Here is a 27,187-nt window from a genome sequence, read left to right as displayed (position 1 = left end):
AGTCTTTTTTTTACCCCCCTTCGGTACCGGGGATTGAACGTAGGACCTTCACACTGAGCTCCATCCCTAGTCCCACCCCACACACACCCCCCCCCCTTTTTTTTTTTTTTTTTGAAGCACGGTTTCCCAGTCTCCTTTTATTTTTGAATTAGGGTGTGCTAAATTGCTCAGGCGGGGCTAGAACTTGCAATCTTCCTGTCTCAGCTTCCCAGAGTGCTGGAATTCCAGGCGTGCGCCACCACACCTGCTTACAATCTTTATACTGAGTTAATGCAAGTCAAGCACATGAATTTGCTTCTGCTTCATCTGGGGATATGTTGACAAAAGTATTTTAGAAATCTGTGGTCCAAACCAATCAATTTATTTTAGTGTTAAACGGTAGTGAAATAAACGAAAATGGCATTTCATGTTTTTCCTGTTTAAAGGGAGCAAGGTGCCCATGGTGGTAGTCTGAGTGATAGGGATAGGGCAAAAGAGAGATGGGCCGCCCTGCTGAGTGTGAATGACCAGTTCTGCGAAAGTATGCGGTACACATAGAGGCTGCATTCCTCCTTGGGCATTCTTGTGACTGACTGAGGTTAGCGCCCTGTCACTGTGCCTGGGACACGACTGTTGATATAGTGTGTGCCTGTGTCCATCTGTGTGTCTAAAGGTAAGTGCAGGAAGTTATCCGTAGATATTTCACATTTGTAGTGCTTCAGTAGAACTATTGATCAAGAAAATGTACAGAGTGTTTGAAATACAAAACTGAACAAGTAAGGTGCAGATGCTATAGCAAACTTTACTGTTGGATTATGTCTGCACCTTCTACTGCAGCTTATGTTATTGGGGATGCAGTGTTTCGGCACTTCTGAGGAACAATTTTATAAACCAGAGGAACGCTGGCTTTGTATGAATTGTATGTGAGGTCTTTGTATGTTAGTGTTGAACTGAGTCTTTTTTTTTTTTTTTTTTTTAATGACCAGGAGAACTAAGACGCCTAGGAAACCAGTGAGAAAAGGGATCCCCAGGAACCTCAAGGAGCCGGTTGGGGTAAGGTTTCGCCTGGCTTGATGGCCGGTGTTTTTTTTTTCAGTCGTCTCCCTCTTCTGTGTGTGCTCCAGAGGAAAGGTGGTAGAGGTGTGGAGTAAGCGAAAAAGAGTTAATTAGGTTTACTGAATTGTGTCCAGCTGGTTCTAGCTGTGTTCCCCTGTAGGATTAATTAGTTGCGGTCTTTGGTTGTTGACTGAATGCTTGGTATATCTAATCAGAAGTCCTCTCCTGGCCTGATCTCACCCTCCTTGGGATGGGGGGCAGACTTTCTGCTCAGACTTGAGTGCCCTCTCCCACCGAACGAGGTAGCCCAGGTTTCCAGTGGACCCCTCCTCTCCCAGTTTCATAGACTCTGGTACAGCTGGATTCACTTCAACGCCGCTCATAACTGCAAGTGATTTCAGGCTTGGGACGTGGCTTTTAAAACGAAATAAAAAATAACAGGATTGGTTTGCTTTTTTTTTTTTTCCTCAGAGGCATTTTAAATCCCCCCTGCCCTGTCACTGGACTGAATGGCAGGTGCTTGGGCACACTATTGGACAGGTTTTCCCCAACACTTCCTCCCTTTTTATACTTTCTGTATTAAGTGTTAGGTTAGGCTAACAAGGTTTAATTGACGTCCAATTCCAAGAAATTCTGGCAGCTTTTATTTGCTCTTTAAAGAGATCTTTGTTAGTGGCATAACTTAGTCACTGGTGCACAATATAAAAGTGAAAGATGACCTTAACAATCTGATACTTTTGTTATCCAAATTAATTTTGATGTTACATATTTTCAATGTTTTCTCACGTCGCATGTATGTTTCCATTCAACAATCTTTTTTTTTTTTTTTTTTTTTTTTTGGTTTTTCTCCGGTACCGGGAACCGAACTCATGATCTTGCGCTTGCCAGGCAGGCGCTTTTGCCACTGAGCTAAATCCCCAGCCCCTCCATTCAACAATCTTGACCAGCAGAGTTTTTCACTGGCACTGTGTTCATATTGGTCTCACAAGCTGAGACCCTGAATGTTTGTTGAATGAGTGAATGAGTGAATGGGAAGCTTAGGTGAGAGGTGAGGCTGACCAGCAAGCCCCTGCTTTTCCAGGTGTACTGTAGGGTGCGCCCGCTGAGCTTCCCTGACCAGGAGTGCAGCTGCATTGAGGTCATCAGTGACACAACGGTGCAGTTTCACCCTCCCGAGGGCTTTAACAAATTAAACAGAACTGGAAACGACAAGGAGGTAATTCCTACCGACACCAGCTTGTTTTCACTTGAATTTCCTGAGCAGCTTTTCCATTGTTGAATTTAACAGTTTTGCATGTGATCTCATTGTTTGAAAGACGGGTTTCTTTGCTTATCGCCACTGTATCTAACGTGTTTTGATTTCCAGGGTTTTTACATGTCTGGTGTGCTGGTGTTAGGGGGCTGCCTTCAGGGCATAATATTAGGGAGAGTTTACTTATTTTTTTTGTCTTTTTGAGACAGGGTCTCCCTATGCAGTTCAGGCTGGCCTTGAACTCACTTTGTAGCCCAGGATAACCTCGAACTTGCAAAGATCCTCCTGCCTCAGCCTCCTGAGTGCTGGGATTACAGGCATGCACCACCCCGCCTAGTGGGAGAGTTTAACGGGCAATGACGTAATCTTGCGGTCAGTTTTACATTTACAATTTCCGGTGTGGAAATTGAAATAACACCTAACAGTAGACATCATATATGTGTGTCAACAACTCCCTTCTCTTCCAACGTCTTGTTTTTTTGAAACAGGCTCTCACTATGCAGTTCAAGCTGGCCTTGAACTTGCTGTGTAGCCTTGGTTGGCCCTGAACTCATGGCAGTCCTGCCTCAGTCTCCCAAATGCTGGGATTCATCCTGACAGGTGGCTGAATGTCTAAGGTGACGGACTGCCAATACAAATGCTGGGGTTACAGGTGTGCGCCACCAAACCTGGCTCGGCTCTTGTTCCTTCTTCTCCCTCTCTTCTTCCTCCTCTTCCTCTCCCTTTTTTCCTCTCTTCTTTAGTACTGGGGATCAAATCCACAGCCTTCACACTAACCTTCATTCCAGCCCGTTTTTATTTTGAGCCAGTGCCCACGCTGAGCTTGCGTACTGGTGCCCACACTAGCTTGCATCAACCTCTTAGAAAGTATTTCTATATTTTGTATGATACTAAGGGAACTCAGAAGGCCGAGTCCCCTTAGCGTTTAGCACTTAATAATCTTCGGGGCTCATCAGATCAGCCTGAACCCTGGGTGTTGGGGTTGTGAGTGTGCGCTACCGCCTGTATAGAAACACCCCACCTTAGCTATTGCTATTCTAAATGACTTTTTTTATAAAGGAAAAAGTAGTACAATAGTGTATGAAGGAATAAAGATTTCCGTAACCCTGTGACTACGAAACATAATACCTTTTGGCCTTCCCTGTCACTTGATGAAAACAAAGTCTTCTAGTGGACTTAAAGCTTTTCTGTACTCTTCAGGAGTTGAGACTGGAAAGATTTACCGGCCTGTAAATTGATGTAACTTAAGTGTGTCGTGACTGTGTCATTTGCTAAGAGACCAAAGGTTGGAGATGTCAGGATCATAGTTTCACCTTCTGTGTCTGAACTGTTCGTAACAAAACATCCTAGGTATAAGCGGGTACACTTCTAGGCTCCATAGCCTGGAGTTCCAGGAGTGCGTTTTCTCTTCCATCCACAGACTCAGTACTCCTTTAAGCAAGTGTTTGGTGCTTACACCACCCAGCAGGAGCTTTTTGACGTTGTGGCGAAGCCCTTAGTAGATGACCTCATTCGTGGCAAAAATGGTGAGATTCTTGGGAGTTTGCTTGGCTTTCCCAGTTTGCTTTTTTTCTTTTTTTTGTCTTTTTGAGACAAAGTCTTGCTCTGCAGTTCAGGCTGGCCTTGAGCTCACTTTGTAGCCCAGGCTGGTCTGAACTCTGCAAGGATCCTCCTGCCTCAGCCTCCTGAGTGCTGGAATTACAGGCATGTGCCACCATACCCGGCTTGTTTTTTTTTTTTTTCTTTTGGTACTGGGACTCAAACTTGGGACCTTGAGCTTGCTAGGCAGGGGCTGTGCCACTGAGCTATATCCCCAGCCCTCTCTGTTTCTTGTCTTCTTTTTCTGTCTGTTTAAGGCAGGGTCTCACTATGCAGTTCAGGCTGGCTTTGAACTTGCTTATGTAACCCAGGCTGGCCTTGAACTCACAGTGATCCTCCTGCCTCAGCCTCCCAAGGGCTGGGATTACAGGTGTGCACCACCACGCCTGACCTTTCTTGTCTTCAGATAAAACTTTTGAAATCTATAATTTGGTTTCTGTTTCACTTGAATTCAGATTTGTTGGAGTGATGTTAAACCTGCTATTTTTGAGCAGGTTAATTGTTGTGTTTTTTGCTTACGATGGAAGACACACTCTGAGTGCAGGATTTTAGCTCATCATGACTTGCTGTGCCGCAGGTCTTCTCTTTACATATGGCGTGACAGGAAGTGGGAAAACTCACACGATGACGGGTTCTCCGGGGGAAGGCGGGCTGCTTCCTCGGTGCTTGAAGATGATATTTAACAGCATAGGAGCATTCCAGGCCAAACGCTATGTAAGTATTTGTCTCCTGTGTAGTTTTTAGTTTAGAGTTTCTTTTTTTTTCTTTTGAGACAGAGTCTCACTGTGTAGCCCAGGCTGGCCTTGAACACACTGGCAATCCTCTTGCCTCAGCCTCCCAAGTGCCGGGATTACAGGTGTGCACCACCACACACGGCCTGAGCCTGTGCCTGAGCCTGAGCCGTTCCTGTTTTACACAGGCCCAAGATGCCTGTGGATACAGTGGATTAGCATCACCGCCATCTTGAAACTGAAATGTTTAAATGTTACTTGGCTCATTTCTTAATTACTGCTCTAAGAAGCATGGTTTGATGTTTGCCCCTCTTTCAGGTTTTTAAATCTAATGATAGGAATAGCATGGAAATTCAGTGTGAGGTTGATGCCTTATTAGAACGGCAGAAACGAGAAGCCACTCCCATCCCGAAGACCCCCTCCGGCAAGTAAGTAATCCATCTGGGCGTCTGCAGTGCGGGCTGTGGCTCGGGTGTGCCGAGTAGAAAAGGTGGCTGTGGAATGCTGAACGGTCTCTTTGCTCCGGCGTTCTCTCTGGTTCCGAGCACCCGGGCTCCAGCCTGTGCTGGGCCTCTGGCAGGACCGGGGCACTGGCAGATTTGAGTAAGTAGGAAGGAGGTAGATTTGCGGACCCTGCCTAAATGCCTGATCATCTGCGTTAGAGCTTTAGTCTCCCTGTGGCACACTTACTTCAGATCGTGACTTACAGCGAATAAACTCGCTTCTCTGTTTTTGCCTTTTCAGACGACAAGTAGATCCAGACTTTGCAGATATAATAAACGTCCAAGAATCCTGCAAAGTAGAGCAAGTCGATGAAGACAGCGTCTATGGTGTCTTTGTCTCTTACATTGAAATATATAATAATTACATATATGACCTACTGGAGGAGATGCCCTTTGATCCAATAAAGAGCAAGTAAGTAGGGACCTTGAGGCCTTAGCTGTTCACCTTTGGGAAGTCACTTTACTCCAGGGAGGCTTTGTTTTTTTCAGCTATAAATGGGGACAATGCTTGCGTTTGATTTCAGAGTGAAACATTATGTATTTAGTGTTCAGGAAGCAGTTTTATTACTAACAGTATAGTAGCTGTTTTAGGGGACGAGAGGGCTCAGGCATATAAGGAAGAAAGTGACCTGGATGTTCATCTTGGAGATTACTTTTTTTGTTGTTGTTTTGAGACAGGGCCTCGCTATGCAGTTCAGGCTAACCTTGAACTCAATATGTAGCTGAGGCTGGCCTCAAACTCAGAGCGATCTTCCTGCCTCAGCCTTTCGACTGCTGGGATTACAGGCGTGCATCACCACACTCAGCTGGAGATTACTTTTGAGAATGCTTGGTTGCAGCTATTCTGAGCAGGTCCCCTGATTAACTTTTTTTCTGGGGGGGACGGGGAATCGAACTCAGGACTTCGCGCTTGCCAGGCAGGCGTTTGTGCCACTGAGCTATATCCCCAGCCCCCCTGATTAATTTTATAAGGGAGCATCCCTGTTGATGCAGGTTGGGGCTCCCTTTCAAGGACCTGATGCTCAGCATGGGGAGTTTTGCAGCCTCTTCAGCCCTCTGTCTTAGCTGTGTCTATGGATCATGGTGTACAGGTGTTCTCTGACCAGCCATCGTTGGTTAATACAAAGTGACACTGCATTGTTACTCTGCCAGAGCTCAGACAATGCCTTAGGTTCCTGGGTCTTGTCTTGCTGGAAACCTAAGACAAGACCCAGTTACCATGAGTGGTCACAAATAATGAATCTGCATTTGTGCCTGAGCTGACTGAAATCTTAGGTCTAATGTTAGTATTGTATCTTGTTCCTCTGTGGAGGGTTTTGTTCTCCAGCTAAAAGCTGGCCTTAGCCAGGCACGGTGGCACATGCCTATAATCTCAGCACTTGGGGGGCTGAGGCAGGAGGATCATTGCAAGTTTGAGGCCAGCCTGGACTGCACAGTGGGCATGGTGGTGCACACCTGTAATCCCAGCGCTTGGGAGCCTGAGGCAGGAGGATCGCTGCAAGTTTGAGGCCAGCCTGGCCTACAAAGTGAGTTCAAGGCTAGTCTGAACTGCATAGTAAGACCCTGTCTCAAAACAAACAAAAATAAATCCCTTGGTAAAGTTCTCATTTAAGGAAGGGTTAACTAGAGCAACAAAAGTGGGGGGGTAGTCTTTCTTCACATAAATGTGTAGAATTAAAACATTTATATTTACTTACCTACCTATTTGGTAAATTCCTGAGCTGCACCTTGTCTCAAAAAGACAAAAAAATAAAAAAGCTGGCCTTTAGGGCCATCTTTGTCAGGACCTTGGAGGACATCCATGATATGCAGCCTTGTGTCTTATATTTAATTTGTGTGAGGGGGTATGGTGGCACAGGCCTATAGTCCCAGCACTCTGGAGGCTGAGGCAGGTGGACTGCCATAAGCGAGGCTGGCCTGGGCTACATAGTGTGTTCAAGGTCAGCCTGAACTGCATAGTGAGGCCTTGTCTCAAAAAAAAAAAGCTTGTTTGCCTCTGCCTCACTGGAGAAGCAGCTTGATTTAGGAGATGATTAGACTGAGAACAGATGTCAGTATATGCAGCTGGCTTCAATGAAACGTATGGGTTTTGGTTGCGGCCACACTTGACAAGCATTTGTATGGCCCTTACTGAACCACATGTCAGTGGAGGAACCCCCGGGGTCCCTGAATTTACCAAGTAGGTAGGTAACTGAAGTAAATATAAATGTTTTAATTCTACACATTTATGTGAAGAAAGACTACCCCCCGTTTTTTTTTTTTTTTGCTCTAATTACTCCTTCCTTAAATGAGAACTTTACCAAGGGATTTATTTTTGTTTACTTATGTTTTTGTTTGTTTTGAGACAGGGTCTTACTATGCAGTTCAGACTAACCTTGAACTCACTTTGTAGGCCAGGCTGGCCTCAAACTTGCAGCGATCCTCCTGCCTCAGGCTCCCAAGCGCTGGGATTACAGGACTTTTTTTTGCGGTGGGTAGCTTATTTTTGGAGGCACTATTTTTTATACTCTTGGAGTATTCATATTAAAAAACATCTGGGCTTATAAACATGTGAAAGAGTAAAGATCTTACAAGGTGTGTGTTGTGTTTGCATGTGTTTTCTGGTACTGGGGATTGAATACAGGGCCTTTGCATTATGCTATATCCCCAGCTGTCGTCCTCCACTTTATTTTTTATTTTGAGATGGGATCTTGCTAAGTTATTAAGTTGCTTAGACTTGGCTCAAACTTCCAGTCCTCCTGCCTCAGCCTTCCAGAGTGCTGGTATTGCGGTGTGTGCTACCATGCCTGGCGATAGTTGATTTTTATTACTGAATTTACTACTTTCCCATTTGTCTCAAGCTGCTGTCTTGACTCCAGCTTTGTGTGTATCCATTTTCCTGGACTTTGGTAATAGCATTCATTACCTCCATGTGTGCCTGGCCTGTGTGCCACGTTTTTGTTTGGTTTGTTTAGATTGGGATTCTTTCAAAGGACCCTCTCTTGGGTAACTAAGTTCTGCAAGGGAAGACCATCATAAGTGCCTGCATGCTTGGTAACCTTCCTGTTTACAAGGGTGCGCGTTAGCCATTTGATTCAGATTTAATTTGGTAGGGTGGTGTCAGACCTGTTTTCTGAGCTATTAATTTTTACTGTTTTTGTTTGTGATAGGGTCTTGCTCTGTAGTTCAAGCTGGCCTTGAACTCATTATGTAGCCCAGGCATGTCTCAAACGTGATTCAGTCTTCCTGCCTCAGCCTTCCCAGCGCTGGGATAATCGGCATGTGCCACCATGCCCACCTTGTTTTGCATTTTCTTTTTTTTTAGACAGGGTCTCACTGGCAGCTCGGGCTAGTCTTGAGCTCACTTTGTAGCCCAGGTGGCCTTGAACTCATAATCCGAGTGCTGGGATTACAGGCCAGGCGTGTGCCACCAGGTCCCACCCTTGTTTTCCATTGTTTGAGGCAGGGTATGCACTCCAGGCTGGCGTTGAATTTGAGGCAGTCTTTCTGCCTCAGCCTCCCCAGTGCTGGGATTGCAAGTGTGCGCCACCATGCCTGACACTTTTAGTGGTCGTTAATGCACTGAAGAAATGCTGCAAGTGGGCGGTTTTTATGGTACTTCTCGTCATGCCTGTCTTAGTCTGGGCTGCAGTGCTGCTGTGGAAACCGCAGCATTTACCCTGTTCCTTTGGTAGGTGCGATAGTTGCAGGAACCCAGGAGGAGCACAGATTTTGTGTATGTGACAGTGGTGGTGTCTCTTTCCTAAAGACGGGTGCAGTTAGCGCTAGTGGCTGGTGGCCGTGGCACGTTTGCGTGTAGGGTTCTGCTGGCACTGGGCTGGCTGCTCCCTCTGCCCTCCTTGCTATGGAACTGTCTTTGAAATGGTGCCGCTCTGAAAACAGTGGCTGAGCTCTGTCATACACGTGGGCTCTGTTGCCGCCGAGGGCAGAGCCAGTTGGGAGGTGCCCGGTGTGGCATGAAGCCGCGTAGGGGGTGTTGCCATGGTCCTACTGCACTCCAGTGTGAGTGTTTCTTGTGCTTTATTAGCGATCCAGAGCAAAGCTTTTACAACAGAACTGCTTCCCGTCGCCTTGCTAGGTAACTAACCTGACCGTGAGCCCCTCACCACCCCATTTCTCCAGGGTCTTTACTGAGCTTATCTCGGGAGCGCTAGAGTTACTGAGCAGTGCAGTTCTAGTGGTCAGTGAGCACATCAGTATCTCCTGGTTTGGGAATCTAACCTTTTTCTCCTTCCCGTAGATTGCCACAGTCTAAAATGCTGCGAGAGGATAAGAACCATAACATGTATGTTGCAGGATGCACTCAAGTGGAAGTGAAATCTACCGAGGAGGCTTTTGAAGTTTTCTGGAGAGGTTAGAACCACAGCTAGAAGGAGAATATAAAGCAATGGGCTGGACCCTGAGAGTGGGCACTGTACTCAGACAGCAGCCCTTCTGGTGTATCGGGATGTATGTGTCATGAAACGATTAAGGTCTGCTCAACGATGTCTCTGTCGTCACAGGCCAGACAAAGAGACGCATTGCCAACACGCACTTGAACCAGGAGTCCAGCCGTTCGCATAGCGTGTTCAACATTAAGCTAGTGAAGGCTCCGCTGGATGCAGACAGGGACAACGTCCTGCAGGTACACTGCAGCGTGGGCTTGCTCGCGGCCTCAGGGCTCAGTTTCTGGCCTTACAGTTAAATTACAAACGTGTCGTTGTAATGAAGACTGCTCTAGAAGTAATATATAAGTAGCTGATACTTGCAAATAATTTTTTTTCTCATTACATAGTATCTGTGCACTTGGAATCGTACTGTGAAAAGGATTTACATACTTTTAGATATCTTTTTTTTTTTTTTTTTTTTTTTTTTTTTTTTTTGTCTTTTTGAGACAGGGTCTTGCTATGCAGTTCAGGCTGGCCTTGAGTGCACTTTGTAGCCCAGGCTGGTCTCCAACTCGCAATGATCCTCCTGCCTCAGCCTCCCGAGTGCTGGGATGACAGGCGTGCACCACCCACCATGCCCAGCCCACTTTTAAAAATCTTTAGAGTAAGAATGTACAATTACTTCATCCTTAGTGGCTCTTTTGTATGGGAAAATGCAGTTATTTTTCAACGTCAGCAGTTAGCTTCTTAGCATAAGTGCAGTTAGGGTGTGGCCAGTGCTCTGAGTGGCTTCTCTTCCGGCAGATGGGCTGGTGGGATGTCACCTGCTGATCACTAGTTACTGCCACACCCGGCACGCTCCAAGGCTTACGGCAATTACCGACAGGGTTTGCACCTCAGGATGCAATTAGGAACTTTAAGCTGTTCAAGTGTAACCATAATACTGTACCATGCAATTTTGCTGTAATGGTTTATAGGTGGCAGCAAGAAAGGATACTGCAGACGACTAGGATTTGAACTCTTACTCCTATTTATTTACTAGCTGTCCGACCTAACTGTCATCGTCTAGTACTATAACAGAATCTCCTCCCAAGATTGTGTGGTGCGAGCCTGTAATCCCCGCACACGGGCGGCTGGAGCAGGAGGACTACAAGCTCAGTTCAGTCTGGGCAACTTTGTGACGTAGTGGGACCCTTCTCAAAATAATAAATATAACAGGGTTGGGAGGCATAGCTCAGTATGAAGGCCCTGGTTTCAATCCTCCAAACTGAGGAAACAAAAAAGGGGAAAGATGGTGAAGACTAAAAGATGGAGTGCTTCTAAAGTTCATGACCCAGGGCTTCGTGTAGTCAGCAACAAATGTGACAGTTGTTCAGTTAACACACTTCAGCCAGAAACTGGGTATACATCAGCCTTCAGTGTACACTTGGTTTCCTCTGAATCTCTTCACAGAAAAGTGTGCGCGATGCTGGAGGTAAAGTGGTAAAGGCTGAGTCCCTGTTGCCAAGGAGCCTGCATCTTCTGGTGCAGACAAGTGGTAGTTCCATGTCATGAGTGTTTTCATCATACGTTTACAGCTCATATCAGGACTCCTATAGGTCATGTCCTCTGTCCTGCGCATTGTGTATTATGCAAATACTACATTTGTTAGAACTTAATAATTTTATTTTTTTCTGGTACCGGGAATCGAACTCACGAACTCACGACCTTGCACTTGCCAGGCAGGCGCTATGCCGCTCAGCTAAATCCCCAGCCCCCTTAATGATTTTATTGACCTGATTCTGTTTCAAGAACACTATGAGCTGTCATAACTTACTTTCGGTTATTGGCTTTGTCATCTCTTTTAGGAAAAAGAACAAATCTCGATCAGCCAGCTGTTCCTGGTAGATCTTGCTGGCAGCGAAAGGACTAACCGGACCAAAGCAGAAGGAAACAGATTGCGGGAAGCGGGTGGGTAGCGCATCACACTCGACAGCTTTCAGAAACTTACACTGCCAGCTTAGTATCTACGCTGTCAGTGGCAGCTATAGTGTAAGTGTCTCCATTTCAGATAATTTACATTATACCAAACCAGCATAGCCGAAGCATCACTGACCTTTAAACTTAGCTCCTAGCTCATCTATTCGATAAGCCAGAGACACAGTACAGTGGAGCCCGCTGCCCGTAACACAGTTCGAGAATGAACGCATTCCTAGGCGCACTTAGGTATAATCAGGTGATAGCTGTGGTCTTAGAGGCTTGAGGCATCTGTCAGGCTTGCCTCTGCTAAGAAATCCAAACAAGACTGGTCAGAAATAACAACTATGCTGCTTAGCAATCCTTGTTGAGATGCGGAGGGTCAGAGTTCGCTGGTTCTTCAGGGCCCAAAGGGGGCTCCTGACTCCTGGTGGAGCCGGTGTGGCCTTAAATGGTCATGCTTTAGAGATCGCTTTAGAGAGATTTCAGTATGAGGACATTAAACCCCTGTATCTGACCTGTGTACTTTATAAAACTAGAGAGGCCTCCTGGGGCATTACCTGCGATGTTGCTTTTTAACTTATATAGAAGTGCTAATGTAGAAACACAGCCTGGCTGGGTGTGGTGATACACACCTATAATCCAGCACTCAAGAGGCAGAGGCAGGAGGATCACTGCCATTTTGCAACCAGCTTGGGCTACATAGTGAGTTCAAGGTCAGCCTGAACTACATAGCAAGACCCCGTTTCAAAAAGAAAAACAAAAAAGGAATCTGGACCATGCATAGACTACTCTTTAATTGAGCCATGAAAATCTGTTTGTGATTCCCATCTAATAGTCAATGTGAAGCTGAGATTTTTATAGGCACACACAGCACATTTCAGCTACTACACTGTTTCTCAGGGCGTTCACTGTGCGTTTTTCCGTTAGGAAACATCAATCAGTCACTGATGACGCTGAGAACGTGTATGGAGATCCTGAGAGAAAACCAGATGTACGGAATCAACAAGGTCGGTGGCAGTGGCATGAACTATGTATACGGTTCTGTTTGTGTTTGTCTTGTGTACTTACACCTGCATGTTCTTATAGATGGTTCCGTATCGAGATTCCAAGTTAACCCATCTGTTTAAGAACTATTTCGATGGAGAGGGAAAAGTGCGCATGGTCGTCTGTGTTAATCCAAAGACCACTGATTATGAAGAAAATCTGGTAATTTTCACTTATTTATCCTATAAAATCAAGGTTTTTTTTTTTTTTTTTTGTAGGGAAGACGGCTGTTTGGATGTGAAGATTTGTATTTTGAACATTAAGTTGATATAGAACCACTGGATAGAGGGTGAACTGATCACCAATATATTTTTGCTTCATGCAGTGATTTCTAGAGGACTTGGGAGACACTTATCTTTTACAAACCACATTTGTTTTGTGTTGCAGCAAGTCATGAGATTTGCAGAAGTGACCCAAGAGGTGGAAGTTGCCAAAGCGGTAGACAAGGCCACATATGGCTTACTGCCCGACAGGCGGCTCAGAAACCAGATTCGAGGCGGCCCGGTTGGAGATGGTATGATGTGGCGTTGTAGCATCTACTCACCGGTTGGTCTGGCTCTAAGTTTTGAAAAATCTGTTTCATATAAGGCAACTGTTTACTTTCCTTCTTTTCAAGAACCAATTGCAAAAAAGTTTAAACCAGGCAGTACTATTACGGTCTCGTTAGAAATGCCGTGACTCATTGCCCTGGGGCTCTGATTGCACCTTAAGCTTGTGGAAGCTCTTTCTCTCCTGTGTAACCTTGTCACTGTGTGATTCGATCCAGAAGCCATGGTCACCGAGGTGGGTCTGCAGAGTTTTCCGCCTTTGCCGCTGTGTGAGATCTTAGACATCAACGATGAGCAGACCCTTCCTCGACTAATCGAGAGCTTGGAGAAACGGCATCACCTGCGACAAATGATGAGCAACGAGTTTGCCAGACAAGGTTAGTAACTGGTGTCCCTGGGGGTTCCCGCATGGCCAGCTGATCTCGAATCAAGAGCTGTTTCCGTTGCTGCATTTGGAAGCAAGTTATTTGCCTGTAAGCATTAAGAGGATACTGTAGTGCAGAATGGAAGTCTTTTTCAGTATTAGAAAGAAAGCTTCAAGTTGGGTGTGGTGGTGCACACCTATAATCTCTGCACTCAGAAGGCTGAGTGAGGCAGGAGGATCATGAGGTCAAAGGCAGCCTGGGCTACTTAGAGAGCTCAAGGATGACCTGGACCAAATAGCAAAAGTCTGTTTCAGAAAGGAGAGAAGAGGGGGACGAAAGAAGGAAGCTTCTGTGAATGTCTCCTGTATATTTGAGAATCAAAGTCCTGATTCCTTTTGGAACTCGTTTTCCCCTTATATAGCTCGCTTCTCGGGGTGGTGTCTGCTGAAAGCTACATCCATCTAGTGTCTCCTAATACGAGTTGCTTCCCTCTGGTCCTTTTGCAATCGGAGTGAAGCTTGGTCTGCGTGCTTTTATTTCAGCGAATGCGTTCAGTGCTTTGTTACAAGAATTTGAAAGCGCTGTTAGAAATAAAGAAGGCTATAATCAGGGAAAACTAAATGAAAAAGATAAGCTGATATCAGGACAGAAGTTGGAAATAGAACAACTGGGAAAGAAGAACAAGACGCTGGAACACAAGGTTTGCTTTGGGGTCCTGCAGCGGCCGGGTAGTGCTGGCCTCACACCGGGCTCCTCCCCACGCCTGTGCCTGCTGCTCCTTCGTGATCCCTTGTCATTTACTGTCCCTGCCCCTCCCCGAGATTATAGGCTTCTTATTAGAACAATTTCTTCCATATGCTTTTTTAAAAAAAAAATCATGAAATTAATGCTTATGTGAGGTAATGGGAAAGTGCCCGTTTGGTTCCTTGAACGAGGCGGATCCTCAGTGAGTGTTCACTGGATGTGGATTTGGTTTCCAATTCATGTGGGAAGAGCACAGACTCAGGACGCCCCGTGTGTGCGCTGCGGAGCAGCGTGGCGCTGGGCACTGCTCGGCCTCAGCTGAGAGTCACTCAGAGGCTGGGGGTGCGGTGGGCGACGACACAGTCTTGCACGGTTTTCTCTTATTCTGAAACTCGCCTAAGAAATTAAAGTGTTAGGCTGTAGTTTTAGGGGAAAAGGATTTTTGCTTGAGGTTAGTTATAACCTTCTGTTTCAGTGGGGAGCTTATTTAATTTCTGGGAATGGAGCTAGGAATTTAGATGAAATTTTTTTTTTTTTTTTTTAATTTATGTTTTTTTCTGGTACTGGGAATCAAACTCACGACCTTGCACTTGCCAGGCAGGCGCTGTGCCGCTGAGCTAAATCCCCAGCCCCTTATTTATTTTTTTAGATGAAATTTTAGAAAGAAAAGGTGCTTTTTCTATGATTTTTCTTTCCACAATTGTGCTCCCGTGAAGAATTTAGAAAGGTGATTTTAAATCCACGTGAAATGTTCGTATGCCAACTGTTGAATACAGTGGTCTACTTTCCCAGGTTCAGATTTTAGAGCAAACAACTTCTATCTATGAAAAAGACAGGCGTAATCTGCAACAGGAACTTGAAAGCCAGAATCAGCAACTTCAGCGACAGATTTCTGAGCAGTGCAGGCTGGAAACCAGGCTGCAAGGCATGGTGGCCGAAATGACAACGAAGTGGCAGAAGGAGTGTGTGAGTGTCGCCCTTCCGGGGCTCCCCCAGAGCTGGGCGGTTCTCTTCCAGGCGTAGTTTAGCTGCTTTCAGTGCCTGTCCTTGTGGTACACATTGGCTCATCTGAGGAAGAACGGGAGAACTGTCAGTTTAAGGCGAGGGGGTGGTGATGGGTGGGAGATGGGTGTTCTCGCTGGGTATGAGCGCTAACACGCTGTGGGTCGTCTGCAGGACCGCCGCGTGGCAGCCACGCAGCTGGAGATGCAAAACCAACTTTGGGTCAAAGATGAAAAACTGAAACAGCTGAAAGCTATCGTTACTGAGCCCAAAACGGAAAAGCCACAGCGACCCTCTCGGGAGCGGGACCGCGGCCAGGACAGAGCCACTCGCAGATCGGCTTCTGCGTCGCCGGCCGTAAGTTCCCCGTTCTATAGCCGCTTTGCCCTAGTTGGCTCAGCTCACGGGTCTTTCTAGAAGAATCAAATTTTTTATTGTATGTGATTGATGACATTTCTTCAAGTTCTATTAAAAACTTTAAAAATCTAGTTTAAACAAATACCGAAAATGTAACAATCCACGTAACTACTTACAAAGTCTTCTCGTGCTAAAATGATAGAAAAGTAATGAACTGTTGCTCTCAGTGTTTTGTCTCACTCATTAACCTTTCTCCACTTTTTCTAGCTTTCTAGTAACTATATTGCTCAGATTTCCAACGGCCAGCAACTCATGAGTCAGCCACAGCTACGTAGGCGCTCTAACTCTTGGAGCAGCATTTCTGTGGCTTCCTGTGTATCGGAGTGGGAGCAGAAAATTCCTTCGTACAACACTCCTGGCAATGTCACGTCTATTGCGAGGCGTAGGCAGCAGGAGCCAGAACAAAGTAAAACTTGTTTCGTGTCAGACAGAAGGCGAGGGATGTACTGGACGGAAGGCAGGGAGGTGGTTCCTACGTTCAGGAACGAGATAGACGTACAAGAGGATCCTTGCTGCAGGGTCAGTGCCGAGCATCATCATAGCAATAGATTTGATTTTCTTTGCTTTTTGGTAACTTGGTTCTCAAAGTTCAATGGAAAGTTGGGCGGGCTCCGTTGTGAACACGACTGGGTTTTTCTGTCGGTGACCTGGAAAGGCTGAGCCACCCTGAAATCGAGGCTGAGCGCCTCTGAAACAGCCTGAGCACATCTGGCCCCAGACGTGAGCTCAGTGAGAGCAGCCCACTTTGGCTCACCCAGCGGTCTGTGCTTTGCAGCTGCAGAGGTTAGCAGGCTTTGCACGGAACTGGCAGACAGGAATGTCTCCGTATCTTTTTTTTATCGTTTTGGTGCTGGGGATTGAACTCCAGACCTGACAAATACTAAGCCCGAACTCTACCACTGGGCTTCTCAGCTCAAATGTAAGTGTCTCCGAGCACACATTCTATTTTGTTTTTTTCTGGTTCCCTTTTCCAAATTTAAAAATTCTTTCTCTTGTTTTGTTGGAAGTCTAATTTTTAAAGTTATTTTCTCAAGCCACTATTCTAAAAAATTTCAAACCCAAAGAAAGTTGAATGAATGGGTAGTAATTCGTTTCCCCCTTACCTAGATTTACCAGTTACTTTACGTAAACATTTCCCCCCCAAATCCTCTGAAAGTCGGTCTTTGTGAGACTTCATGTCTAAAATAAGGCCACTGTCCTACATAACCTACAAGTTGCTTTTGTGGAATTAACTGAATAGCTTCTAACTTCCCAAATTATCCCAATATTGGCTTTTCTTCTATTTCAGCCAATGATATTATCAAGGTAACTATACTGTGTGTGTTAAGTATGTCTCGTTAAACTCTATTAATATAAAACAGCCCCCACATTTTTTGATTTTCATGACACTGGCTGTTAGGAAAGTTAGGTGAGTAAATTTGAAACTACTATTGATGGCTTCTATATCCAAAAAATTGCTTTTGATCTTGAGTCTTTTATGTCAAATTACAAGCACTTTGCCTGATTCGAGGGTGTTTCGATAAAGTCACTTTCATATTTTTTTCTTACAAACTAAGGTAGTTTCCTTTGAATCTAAGTAAAGGGACCAAGTTAATTTTGGGACTTCTGCCTAGTAAAATCTTAACAGAGCTATGTGAAAACTTTTCTTCTAAGTAAATTGATCTTACAGTAAATATTTGCTTCAGATTTTAACTTAGGTGCCCTGATTACTCATTACTAACAGAGATGAATCCCCAGGCACCTACCAACAGACGCTTCTAAAATCGCTTAAGTTCTGCTTTGCAGATTTCGCCTTAAACCTCTTTAGGGAGCAAATCATGGTGAATGGTCGGTCCTTCTGATCAACTCTAGTCAATCCCCTTATTTTGTGGCCGTGTGTAGACGGAAAACTGTTAAAGGCCTGCTTTTCCCTGGCCAGGAGGAATGAAATGCCTAATTTGGCCCTGTGATATTTAAGAGGATTTACTAGAGGCACTTTAGCTTCTTCCTTGAAATCAAAATCCTCTTAGAAGTGCAGCAGAAGTTACCTACGGTTAGCATCTATGTGTCCAGGTTCGTTGGTCGAAAAAAATAACCAGGTCGACTGAATTGGATTTTGAGGTGAGGGAAAACATAGTAGTATCATGAATGCTAGAAGAAGGTGCCCCAAAGCCTGATTCAGGATGTGTTATTGCCTGAGGACTTGAAGAACACTCATCCCTGCTAAGCGGTCCTTCCTAAGGGCCAGACTTTTCATCATCCATCAGACCATGTCAGGAATGCAGTTTCCTCCCTGCGCTGAGGCGGGCATCTTTAGTGGCAAATTATATTGGCTGTATTTTATTGTATCAATTGAGCTGTGCTGCATCTGTTTTTTTGTAAGTCTACAGGGAGAAAGATTGGGTTCTCCAGATGTGCATTTTGAAACTGGGATCCTCCTACTTGGCCAGCTTTGAAGGCTTTGGCCTGTGGTAGACATTTTCCATTTGTTTCTAATTTTTTAAACAGGAGATGTTCGCACAATTGCTTCAAGCTGTTAACTGTGTCGTGTATGCGAAGAATCTTTTCATAGGCTGCATGTGCCAAACTTAACTTTCCCAGATCTATGTGGCATTTGACTGGCGGCAGCTAGTTTTTTTACTGTATGCCAGAGACTGATTTGATACTCTAGTCTTTGATTCTTAGAACCTTTAGGAAGTTACGGAGGGAAATAGTTGGTACATTTTAGCCATTGTTGTACTTGAAAATTTTCATGAAGTTCTGTTTTGAGACTTAAGAATATGAACTGAAATTGCTCAGAAGTACTTTGTGGTGCTTTAATCATGTTGTACAGAGGGTTTTATTACAACTTACATCCTTTAATATTTCTGCACTACACAGCTTCATGAGTTTTTACTATTTTCGTCTCTTTGTATAAGGAGGGTTTTCTCTTGTTTAGGTGCCAGGACACCTTTAGGGCATTTATTGGTCTTACTGATACTTTCAGCTGACTTACTGATCCAATAGATGATAGGCTGCCTCACAAAAGCAGGCATAAATACTGATTTTTGATCAAAAAATGCAAACTACATGACTTGTGCTGCACCCTCTACCTGAACTGAAGGACTAGGATTACCAGAATTTCTCCTTTTCATGCTTCAGTGAAAAGGGAACTCCCAGGTAGAATATATACTATACAAGCTGGTGTGTTAAAGAGATGTGTTGGTTCTGTGTTTAAGTAGGAAAAGAATGTTTTAATTTTGTAAGTAACACTTAGCTGTGGAAAAGGTTTGTTCCGATACTGTCGCCCGCTAATGTAGCCAAGCCTGCTGCACTTCTAATTGTACCTGTCCATTAATTCTGGGCTGTGCTTGTTTCTCAATGCCTCTTCCAACCTGATCAGAACGCACCACCCATCGGTGTCCGACGCAGACGATCCCGCTCTGCAGGGGAGAGATGGGTAGATCATAAGCCCGCCTCTAACGTGCACAACGAGACAGTCATGCAGCCACAGGTGCCCCGCGCCATCACAGTGTCTGTTCCCAGTGAAAAGGCGCTAGCTAAGTGTGAGAAGTACATGCTGACCCACCAGGAACTAGCCTCCGATGGGGAGATTGAGACTAAGCTCATTAAGGTAAACGGTGTACACAGGAGCAAGCACACTTCGAAAACTCAGCCAGGAGCCCTTCCCCTGCTGCCATTTTTGGTGACACGTTTGTGTCAAGCGGGAACGTAACTGGGCATTTCGTATAACTTTTCTTCATGGCAAATTTAACTGTCTATGTTGTGAATCTGCTACATTGGGACTAAGGCTGCTTAAATAGGCTCAGATTCACAGGTTTCGTCTAACTCCGATCCATGATGTAGCTAGCTATAGTATAGCTAGCTTCCTTCTACTTCAAAAGGTAACCCTAAGCCAGGCACGGTGGTACACTCTTGTGAGGCTGAGGTGGGAGAATGGAAAATCTGAAGACAGCCTGGACAGCTTAGCAACGTCGCGAGACCCTTGTGTCTCTGTTGTTCAAGATGAAAAGCCTGTATCAAAATCTGACTCCTGAAAACTACTCAAGGTTTAGCTACTGAAAGCCCTTTTTCTGGAAAGAAGAGACTCACCTGTCTATTGAAGTTTCTTTCCTTAGGTCACGGAGTCAATGAACAGGAAAATAAAAGACAGTCATGGGAAAAAAACCTTTTCATTTAAAATTCAGTTTAGAGGGCAATGTTTAGAAATAGTTAAAAATAAGACCACTGTTTGAAGAAGGGAGGGCACAGTGCCTTGGAAAGTTCTGGCAGCTTTTTTTTTTTTTTTGGTCTTTTTTTGGTTTTTCTCCGGTACCGGGAACTGAACTCACAACCTTGCGCTTGCCAGGCAGGCGCTTTGCCGCTGATCTAAATCCCCAGACCCCAGCTTTCTTGATCCTTAATTCAGTCACTCTACTGTTCCGTTTTGATTTGAGGGAGGATCTAGCTCCGTTGTCCAGACTGGCCTCAACCTCACAATCCTCCTGCCTCAGCCTCCCGACAGCTGGGATGACAGGCATGTGTCACCACACCTGGCTTGCAGTTTAGCTTTAAAATTACAGGTAGCACAAAAAAACTGCAGTATCTTTCCCCCCCACAATCAGGAATGTTAGGCAGATGAGCTCAACTCTGTAAAGTGTTTTCATTTGTACGGCCTCGGCAGCCCAAGCACCATCTGATTTTGTGGGTGGGAGTTTGGATAAAACAGTAGACTCTTGAGGTTAATGTAAATATGATATATGTTTATTATGTGCTGTATCCAAGTGTGACCATGGCCTGTTCTCTTGGCTTTAGGGTGACGTGTATAAAACAAGAGGTGGCGGACAAGCTGTTCAGTTTACTGGTATAGAGACCTTAAAACAACAATCGCCAGGCGGGTGAGTGAGCTCTGAGAGGACGCCTGTTTCTTAGCTGCTCCTTCTGGGGAACGGAACCCCTTGGCACGTGTCATTAACTCACTGAGGGTATAGTTGTCTCTCCCAGGCCCAGCATTATTCTTGTTATTACACGCACACGTAACCGTAGCGTCCTGCTGCCCTTTTACAGTAATCGAAAGCGAAGTTCATCGGCAGCAGCACCCGCACAACCAGATGGCATGGAGTCTGAAGTGACCGATGTGGAGACTCGGGTAGGGTGAATGCTAACTATCTGCTTGCTCAGGAGCAGGTGTGTCAGGCTTTCAGTTCCACAACTATGGCACTTCCTGATATTTTTTTTCCCCCTTGGTTTTCTTGAGACAGGGTCTCACTTTGTAGCCCAGGTTGGCCTTAAACTCACAGCGATCCTCCTGCCTCAGCATCCTGAGTGCTGGGATTATAGGTGTGTGCCACTATGCCCAGCTCTTCCTGATTTCTCAAGATGCTGAGGCCAATCTGATGCAGCCTGGAGCCTCTTCCTATATGAGAGAGCATCTGTGTTTTGCTAGGGCTCCTCAGTGTGCAGGACAGAGCTCAGGAACGGAGCCAGAGGTCACAGGAGTAACGGGAGCCACAGCAGGGGGCGGGGGTCGCAGACGCAGGGGTGCAGGGTGCCTAGGGGAAGAATGTGAGTGCCGTCATGGGCCGTGCTCTGGCCCTGGCCGCCAGCTTCTGGAGTGCTCACCCTTAGTAGAGGAAAAGAAGATCCCAGGATGACGGCCAAGGCCCTTCTGGTCCCAAAGGTGGACCGCGCCAGAGCAGGTGTCCGGCTGGAGGGTTAGCCCTGGTGGCTTCACCATGCTGGGGAGCAGCGCTGACCTCTACCTCTGTGAGCCCACGGCTCAGCACTGCCCAGTGGGGAGGAGCTGACGCGTCCTGTCTTTCTTCACAGTGCTCCATGGCCGTGGAGATGAGAGCAGGGTCTCAGCTGGGACCGGGATACCAGCACCACGCACAGCCCAAGTGAGTCCCTCCAGGGCTGGCGCCCGCTGCTCCTCCCAGCCAGCTGCACCTTGTTCCCGGGCAAATGCGGCTCCCAGAATGTGTGGGCCCTGCTCGCAGAGCCCACTCGGTGCCCACAGGGCTGGGCTGCTCGCAGGGCCGGCGGGGGCAACCGGAACTGCAGGGATGGGGACGGGAGACTGGTGGCTCTGTCGTGTCCCACCAGTGATCCTGAAGCAGAACGCAGAGCCAAAGGGTGGAGCTGGGGATGCCGGCTTTGTGGGCATTTTCTTTCCTCCTGGGCTGGGTGTAGGAGCCAGTGTTTGCTTAAACAGGTAAATTAAACCAAATGTCAGAGTGCATGGTAGAGAAGGAATCACATCTTTTTCTCTTCTATGAAATCTATACTCAGGAGTCTCTTTCTCTGTTTTATTAAATCCCTTCTTTACAATTATCTCTATAACTTTTTTCTTTTTTTCTTTTTTTTGGTTTGGTTTTTGAGAACAGGGTCTTGCTGTGTAGTTGGAGCTGGTCTCAAACTTGTGGCAATCCTCCTGTCTCAGCCTCCCCAGTGCTGGGATTATAGGTGTGCACCACCACGCCCGGCTAGCTACAGTTTTTTAAACACTTGGATTCCTCAGGCAATTTAAGAAGTTAGTTGCAACAAGTAAGGATGGGAAGTCGTTTTCTGGAACAATTTACATTCTCCTTGTCTTTCTGGTTTTTGAGACAGGGGCCGTGCAACCCAGGCTAGCCCTGAACTTACGACCCTCCTACTTCAGCTTCCCAAGAAAACAGCAATTTTTCCAGTCTCTCCTGGTTCGTGATGAATGTGTCACTTGTGGTTAAACTCATTGCTAAACGCTGGTTTTTCTGTTTCAGGCGCAAGAAACCATGAACTTACGGTCCCAGCGGCAAAAGAAAGTTGTCATTTGGGTTGATCTCTCCAGTGCCAGTGTTGTCTCCTGGGTCATCTTATGCAACATCACGGTCCTCAGGAACATCCTACACTGGCCTAGAGCAAGCTTCCGTGGTTCCAAATCTAGGATCCAGAGGCCTTGTGTTTTAGAGACCTTGCCATATTTAATATTAATAGCGAGGAATTCTTCCTCTTTTTATATATATATGTATGTATATGAACTATTTTTGTAATGCTCTTTTGTATATTTTTGTACACTTACAACTCCGGTATTTTAAGCAGGTGTTTCTCTTGGTAATTAAGGAAGAATATATTATATCTAGAACACACCTCACTTTTTATTGTCTTTTCCTGCTCTTGTCTGAATATTTCTCAAATGCTGCTATTGATTAGCTGCAAGGATGCACTTTAGACATATCGGACAATTCAGACTTGCAAGAGAAGGATGTCAGGATCAGGCCAAGGAGCAAACCCTTCTAGGAAGTTGTTGAGAATTTTGTGCATATATTCTTTGTGATACTCACCAAAAGAACTGAAATAAAAAGCACTGTTAGAAAGCGGAGTTGTGTGATCGTTGGTCCTGCACATTCTCCCGCCGTCCAGTACAAGGCCTGGCCTTTACCTGGCTCTTTGCAGCTATGGGATGAATGAACAGAAAGCACTGGAAAAGAGAAACTTGAATGTGGGTGGACAGTGCCTCTTCTGTGTGGTAACTAATATCTACACATCAAGTGTGTTCGAGACACTAAAGAAACATGGTCTGAGGACTTTTTTTTTTTTTTTTTCCTGGTACCGGGAATTGAACTTATGACTTCAGGCTTGCCAGGCAAGTGCTTATGCCACTGAGCTATATCCCTAGCCCATCTGAGCACAACATAAACTAGAAAAAGTAATACTGCAGTTCATGGTGGAATATCCATTGTTGCTTGGGTGAATACACATTTTTCTTCTGATTAAAAAAAAAAAGATTTAAAGGTTTGACGGCCGGGCGTGGTGGCACACACCTGTAATCCCAGCACTCGGGAGGCTGAGGCAGGAAGATCGTTGTGAGTTTGAGACCAGCCTGGGTTACAAAGTGAGCTGAAGGCCAGCCTGAACTGCATAGCAAGACCCTGTCTCAAAAAGGCCAAAAAAAAGGTTTGAGATTGGGTTTTACATATACCTCAGGGGCTGGGGATGCAGCTCAGTGGCAAAGCACCTGCCTTATAGGCACAAGGTCCTGAGTTCGATTCCCCTACAAAAAATAAGTAATACATATAGCTCAGGATTTCCTCAAACTTTTGCAATCCTGCCTCAGCCTCCCCAGGTGCTGGGATTATAGGCACGTACCACCACACTCTAGTTTGGATTTCTTTTCAGGCTCAAGTTTTTTGTAACTAAAATGATAATCTATTTTTTATTAATAATGAAGATGGGAAGTTCTGGCCAAAAGTAGATTCAAGGTTAAGGAAAATCCCTTGCCACTCAGAATAGTAGAAATGTCCTGGGAAGCTGAGGCAGGAGGATCATAAATTTGAGCCCAGGCTGGGCAACTCTTGGACTGTGAGACCCTGTCTTTCAAAAAAGCCTGGGATCTAGCTTAAGAAGACCCAGGGATGAATTCTCAGTACCAAAACAAAAACCAAAAAAAATGTGTGATTTTTGGGCACATGCTTCAGATCCTTAATGGCTAAGTTTTGTTGCAGTACTTATGAAGGAATCAATCTTTCCAATTCTTCATTTTCTAAATGGTATACTGAAATTGAACCCAGGGGCATCACACCAAGCCCTTTTTAAATTTGAGATCAGATCTTGCCAACTTGCTAAGCTGCCTAGGCTGGGTTCCACTTTGCAAGCCTCCTGCCTCAGCCTCCCAGAGTGCTGGGATTACTGACAGGTGTGTGCCACCATGTCTACCTTGAAGACATATTTCAGGAAGTTTTTCCTAAGAGAGAATGTGGGGTAATGGGATTTGAAATAAAATGTATGTAGAATCCTCTAGATCCTGGACAACGCAAAGGAAAATATATGAGCAATTGATACTGCTTAAATAGTTGTCTTAAATAGTTTTGAAGAAGAGCAGTGATTGATGGGGGTGATCATTCTCTGATACCAGTTAAAGCCATTTATAATTTACGAGTGATGAAAGATGATTTCCTCGGGGCTGGGGATTTAGCTCAGCGGCAAAGTGCCTGCCTCGCAAGCACAAGGTCGTGAGTTCGATTCCTGGTACCAGAGAAAAACCAAAAAAAAAAAAAAAAAAAAAAAGATGATTTCCTCTGCAACCCCAAAGTCTGCTTATGTTAAGGCCAGTGTGACATCCAAGCTTTCGACTACTTTACCTTGCTAACTGGCCATCTTTGTACAGTAGCTGCACTCAGAATTTTCTAGCTCTAGGTGGTAAATTTTAGTTGACAACTCAGTGTTTTCATTTCCAGCTTTTAAATATCTGATTTGCTTTGTACAACCCAGGCAAAGCTCTCCTAGAAAAAAGTCACACGGGTGCAGCCAGACTGCATTCTTTTTTATTTTATTCTCTTGTTTTTTTTTTTTTTTTGAGACAGGGTCTCACTATGCAGTTCAGGCTGGCCTTGAGCTCACTTTGTAGCCCAGGCTGGTCTCGAACTTGCAATAATCTTCCTGCCTCAACCTCCCAAGTGCTGGGATTACAGGAGTGTGCCATGGACTCATTTTAAACTTGTTTTATCATTCCATTTTGAGACTTCACGTCAATACGGTGCTTGATGATCTTTTGGATATTTTAAGCGTCAGATCTCCCAATCCATGACTTTCCACTTTGGTTGTTTCTTGTGTATGTGTGTGTTGCTGGGGACAGAACCCAGGGCCTCAGGCATATTAAGCACACACTCTACTTCTGGGCCACACCTCCAGGTCATTTGGTAGTCTTTTCAAAGGAACTTGCCTCTGGTCTGAGAAGCTATGCTTCGGACACTGCCTGTTTTCCTATGTATGAGAGTTGTTGATTCTGTTGGTCCATGTATCTAACTGCACGCCAATGACACACTTTAAAAAACTCATCCACCCGGTAGCAGACACTGGATGTGTTATTACTTATGTATTATTTATGTATTATGCCTTCCATGTGCTTCGCACTGTTTGGGGCATACAGAATGCAGTGGTAAATCAAACTGTGTGCCCTGAGTGGAACTTCTGCGCATGTAAATCTTCCCTTTTTACTTTAAAAAAATTCCCTTGGTTATTACCAGCCTTTAAGCATTCCATTTAAAGTTTAAGGTCAGTCTGCCAAATGCTATTCAACACTACTGGAATTTTGATTGAAGTTACATAATTTAGGGTCTTCTCATCTAGACTATCACTCTAGGTTGCCTCTGATGTTGTTCATGATTTTTCTTTTTGTCCTTTTGAGGTAGGGTTTCGCTAAACAGGTCAGGCTGGTTTTGAACTGGCAGCAACCCTCCTGCCTCAGCCTCTTGAATGCAGGCATGCAGCACCATACCTGGTGAATCATAGTTTTATACATGTAAAAATAATGGTCATGGGTGGGGTATAACCTGGTAGTAGAGTGCTTGCCTAACGTGTTAGGCCCTGGTTTCAAACCCCTAGAACTGGCTCCCCCACAGAAAAACATCATGTACAGCTCTTTAAGCCCCCCACACATAGAATCTGGGGCCTTGCACCTACTGAGCAAGTGTTCTACCACTAAAGTACATTCCAAGCTGAGATGTATTTTTTTAATATTACATTTTATAATTAGGTACAGAAATGCTGCTGGGTTTATGTATCAATCTTGGATCTAGCAACTCTGCTGAACTAATGAGCTCTCTGTCTATGGAACTTTTGGGTAAACAATATTATCTATGAATAATGAACTTATATTTTTGATTTTTGTACATTTTGTCTTATAGAGATAGCTAAACTCTTAAAATGGAAATTAATATAGAAGCAGTGAAAGAAGCCATAGTTTGTTCCTGATTTTATAGTTTGTAGTACTAGTGATTGCATCCAGGGCCTTGAACTACACCCATAGTCCTTTCTATTTTATTTTATTTTATTTTTTTTGGTTTTTCTCCGGTACTGGGAACCGAACTCACGACCTTGCGCTTGCCAGGCAGGCGCTTTGCCGCTGAGCTAAATCCCCAGCCCCTTTTTAATTTATTTTTAAGCTTTTGAGACAGGGTCTTGCTAAGTTGCTGAATTGCCCAGGCAGGCTGGGAATTGTGATCCTCCTGCCTTTTCAGAATGCTGGGATTACAGGGATGCACTACCATGCCTGGCTTGTTCCTGATTGTAAAAAGAATGCTTCAGAAGTTCCACGGTTAACTGTGAACTGCTTTAGATTTTCGTTGATACCTATTATTGGGAGAGGAAAGGTATTACAGTTTCCCAAAAATCTATGTGGATGGTTGAATTGTATTAGTGGTTTGCTGACCACAAAAACTCTATAGATTTCCTTTGTAATATAATATAACGCATCCCCTTCCGATGCACCACTGTATCCTGTTTAGTCGTGACAAACCATATTTCACAGTTCCGCGTTGCCTCTAATACTGTTAGCGTGAATTTACACCCTGTACTTACCTACTTCGGAGACACCGGCTTAAGCAGAGTCTCCCACATGTCAGCCGGTTCCTGCCTTGCAGGTCACCGTCGGCTAGGGAACGTGATTAGTAATTAGGTGACTGTCCAAATAGCGTCACAGGCCTGCACGAGAGCTCCTACTAACTAAAGCGGCGTACTGAAACCATAGGGAATCAATAGGGATTTTCTTAGGTAGCCCCCCCTAAGAAGAATGTTTAGCATCCCCGACTTGCACTTCTCAACCTAATCTAGGGAACCTACAACGCTCCTGCAGGAACTAGGAAACGACTCTTAGAGCCAAACCAGAGTTGTGCGCACGCGGTACC

At 45.2% G+C, this 27,187-nt stretch overlaps 1 protein-coding gene and 1 long non-coding RNA gene across 5 annotated transcripts in view; one reads left to right on the top strand and one right to left on the bottom strand.

The window, feature by feature from the left end:
* Kif23 (kinesin family member 23) overlaps positions 1 to 22,884 on the top strand; it is a 23,579-nt gene extending 695 nt beyond the window's left edge. The window contains exons 2-23 of one of the 4 annotated variants that reach the window (XM_005393877.2): positions 966 to 1,032; positions 2,117 to 2,251; positions 3,708 to 3,813; positions 4,464 to 4,600; positions 4,936 to 5,045; positions 5,362 to 5,532; positions 9,361 to 9,473; positions 9,623 to 9,744; positions 11,335 to 11,437; positions 12,374 to 12,453; positions 12,533 to 12,652; positions 12,878 to 13,004; positions 13,257 to 13,415; positions 13,946 to 14,103; positions 14,940 to 15,113; positions 15,324 to 15,506; positions 15,774 to 16,085; positions 18,928 to 19,158; positions 20,340 to 20,422; positions 20,592 to 20,673; positions 21,354 to 21,424; positions 22,286 to 22,884. In XM_005393877.2, the coding sequence (XP_005393934.1) occupies positions 966 to 1,032; positions 2,117 to 2,251; positions 3,708 to 3,813; positions 4,464 to 4,600; positions 4,936 to 5,045; positions 5,362 to 5,532; positions 9,361 to 9,473; positions 9,623 to 9,744; positions 11,335 to 11,437; positions 12,374 to 12,453; positions 12,533 to 12,652; positions 12,878 to 13,004; positions 13,257 to 13,415; positions 13,946 to 14,103; positions 14,940 to 15,113; positions 15,324 to 15,506; positions 15,774 to 16,085; positions 18,928 to 19,158; positions 20,340 to 20,422; positions 20,592 to 20,673; positions 21,354 to 21,424; positions 22,286 to 22,301 (2,860 nt within the window). In that variant the 3' untranslated portion in view covers positions 22,302 to 22,884. Of the gene's footprint in view, positions 1 to 965; positions 1,033 to 2,116; positions 2,252 to 3,707; positions 3,814 to 4,463; positions 4,601 to 4,935; positions 5,046 to 5,361; positions 5,533 to 9,360; positions 9,474 to 9,622; positions 9,745 to 11,334; positions 11,438 to 12,373; positions 12,454 to 12,532; positions 12,653 to 12,877; positions 13,005 to 13,256; positions 13,416 to 13,945; positions 14,104 to 14,939; positions 15,114 to 15,323; positions 15,507 to 15,773; positions 16,086 to 18,901; positions 19,159 to 20,339; positions 20,423 to 20,591; positions 20,674 to 21,353; positions 21,425 to 22,285 lie in introns of all 4 variants that reach the window. The other 3 variants (XM_013519021.1, XM_013519020.1, XM_013519019.1) reach the window with 3 other exon arrangements.
* LOC106149615 lies at positions 15,120 to 27,161 on the bottom strand. Its single transcript, XR_001235922.1, has 3 exons — positions 26,862 to 27,161; positions 18,872 to 18,967; positions 15,120 to 15,215 (listed from the first exon to the last, which is right to left on the bottom strand). It is a non-coding gene; the product is annotated as an uncharacterized LOC106149615 (long non-coding RNA).
* Between the last annotated feature and the right edge of the window lie 26 nt (positions 27,162 to 27,187).

The sequence above is a fragment of the Chinchilla lanigera genome, unplaced genomic scaffold (genome assembly GCF_000276665.1).
Source record: "Chinchilla lanigera isolate Chin_1 unplaced genomic scaffold, ChiLan1.0 scaffold00049, whole genome shotgun sequence".
NCBI lineage: Eukaryota > Metazoa > Chordata > Mammalia > Rodentia > Chinchillidae > Chinchilla > Chinchilla lanigera.
This window is presented reverse-complemented; position numbering and strand designations above follow the sequence as displayed.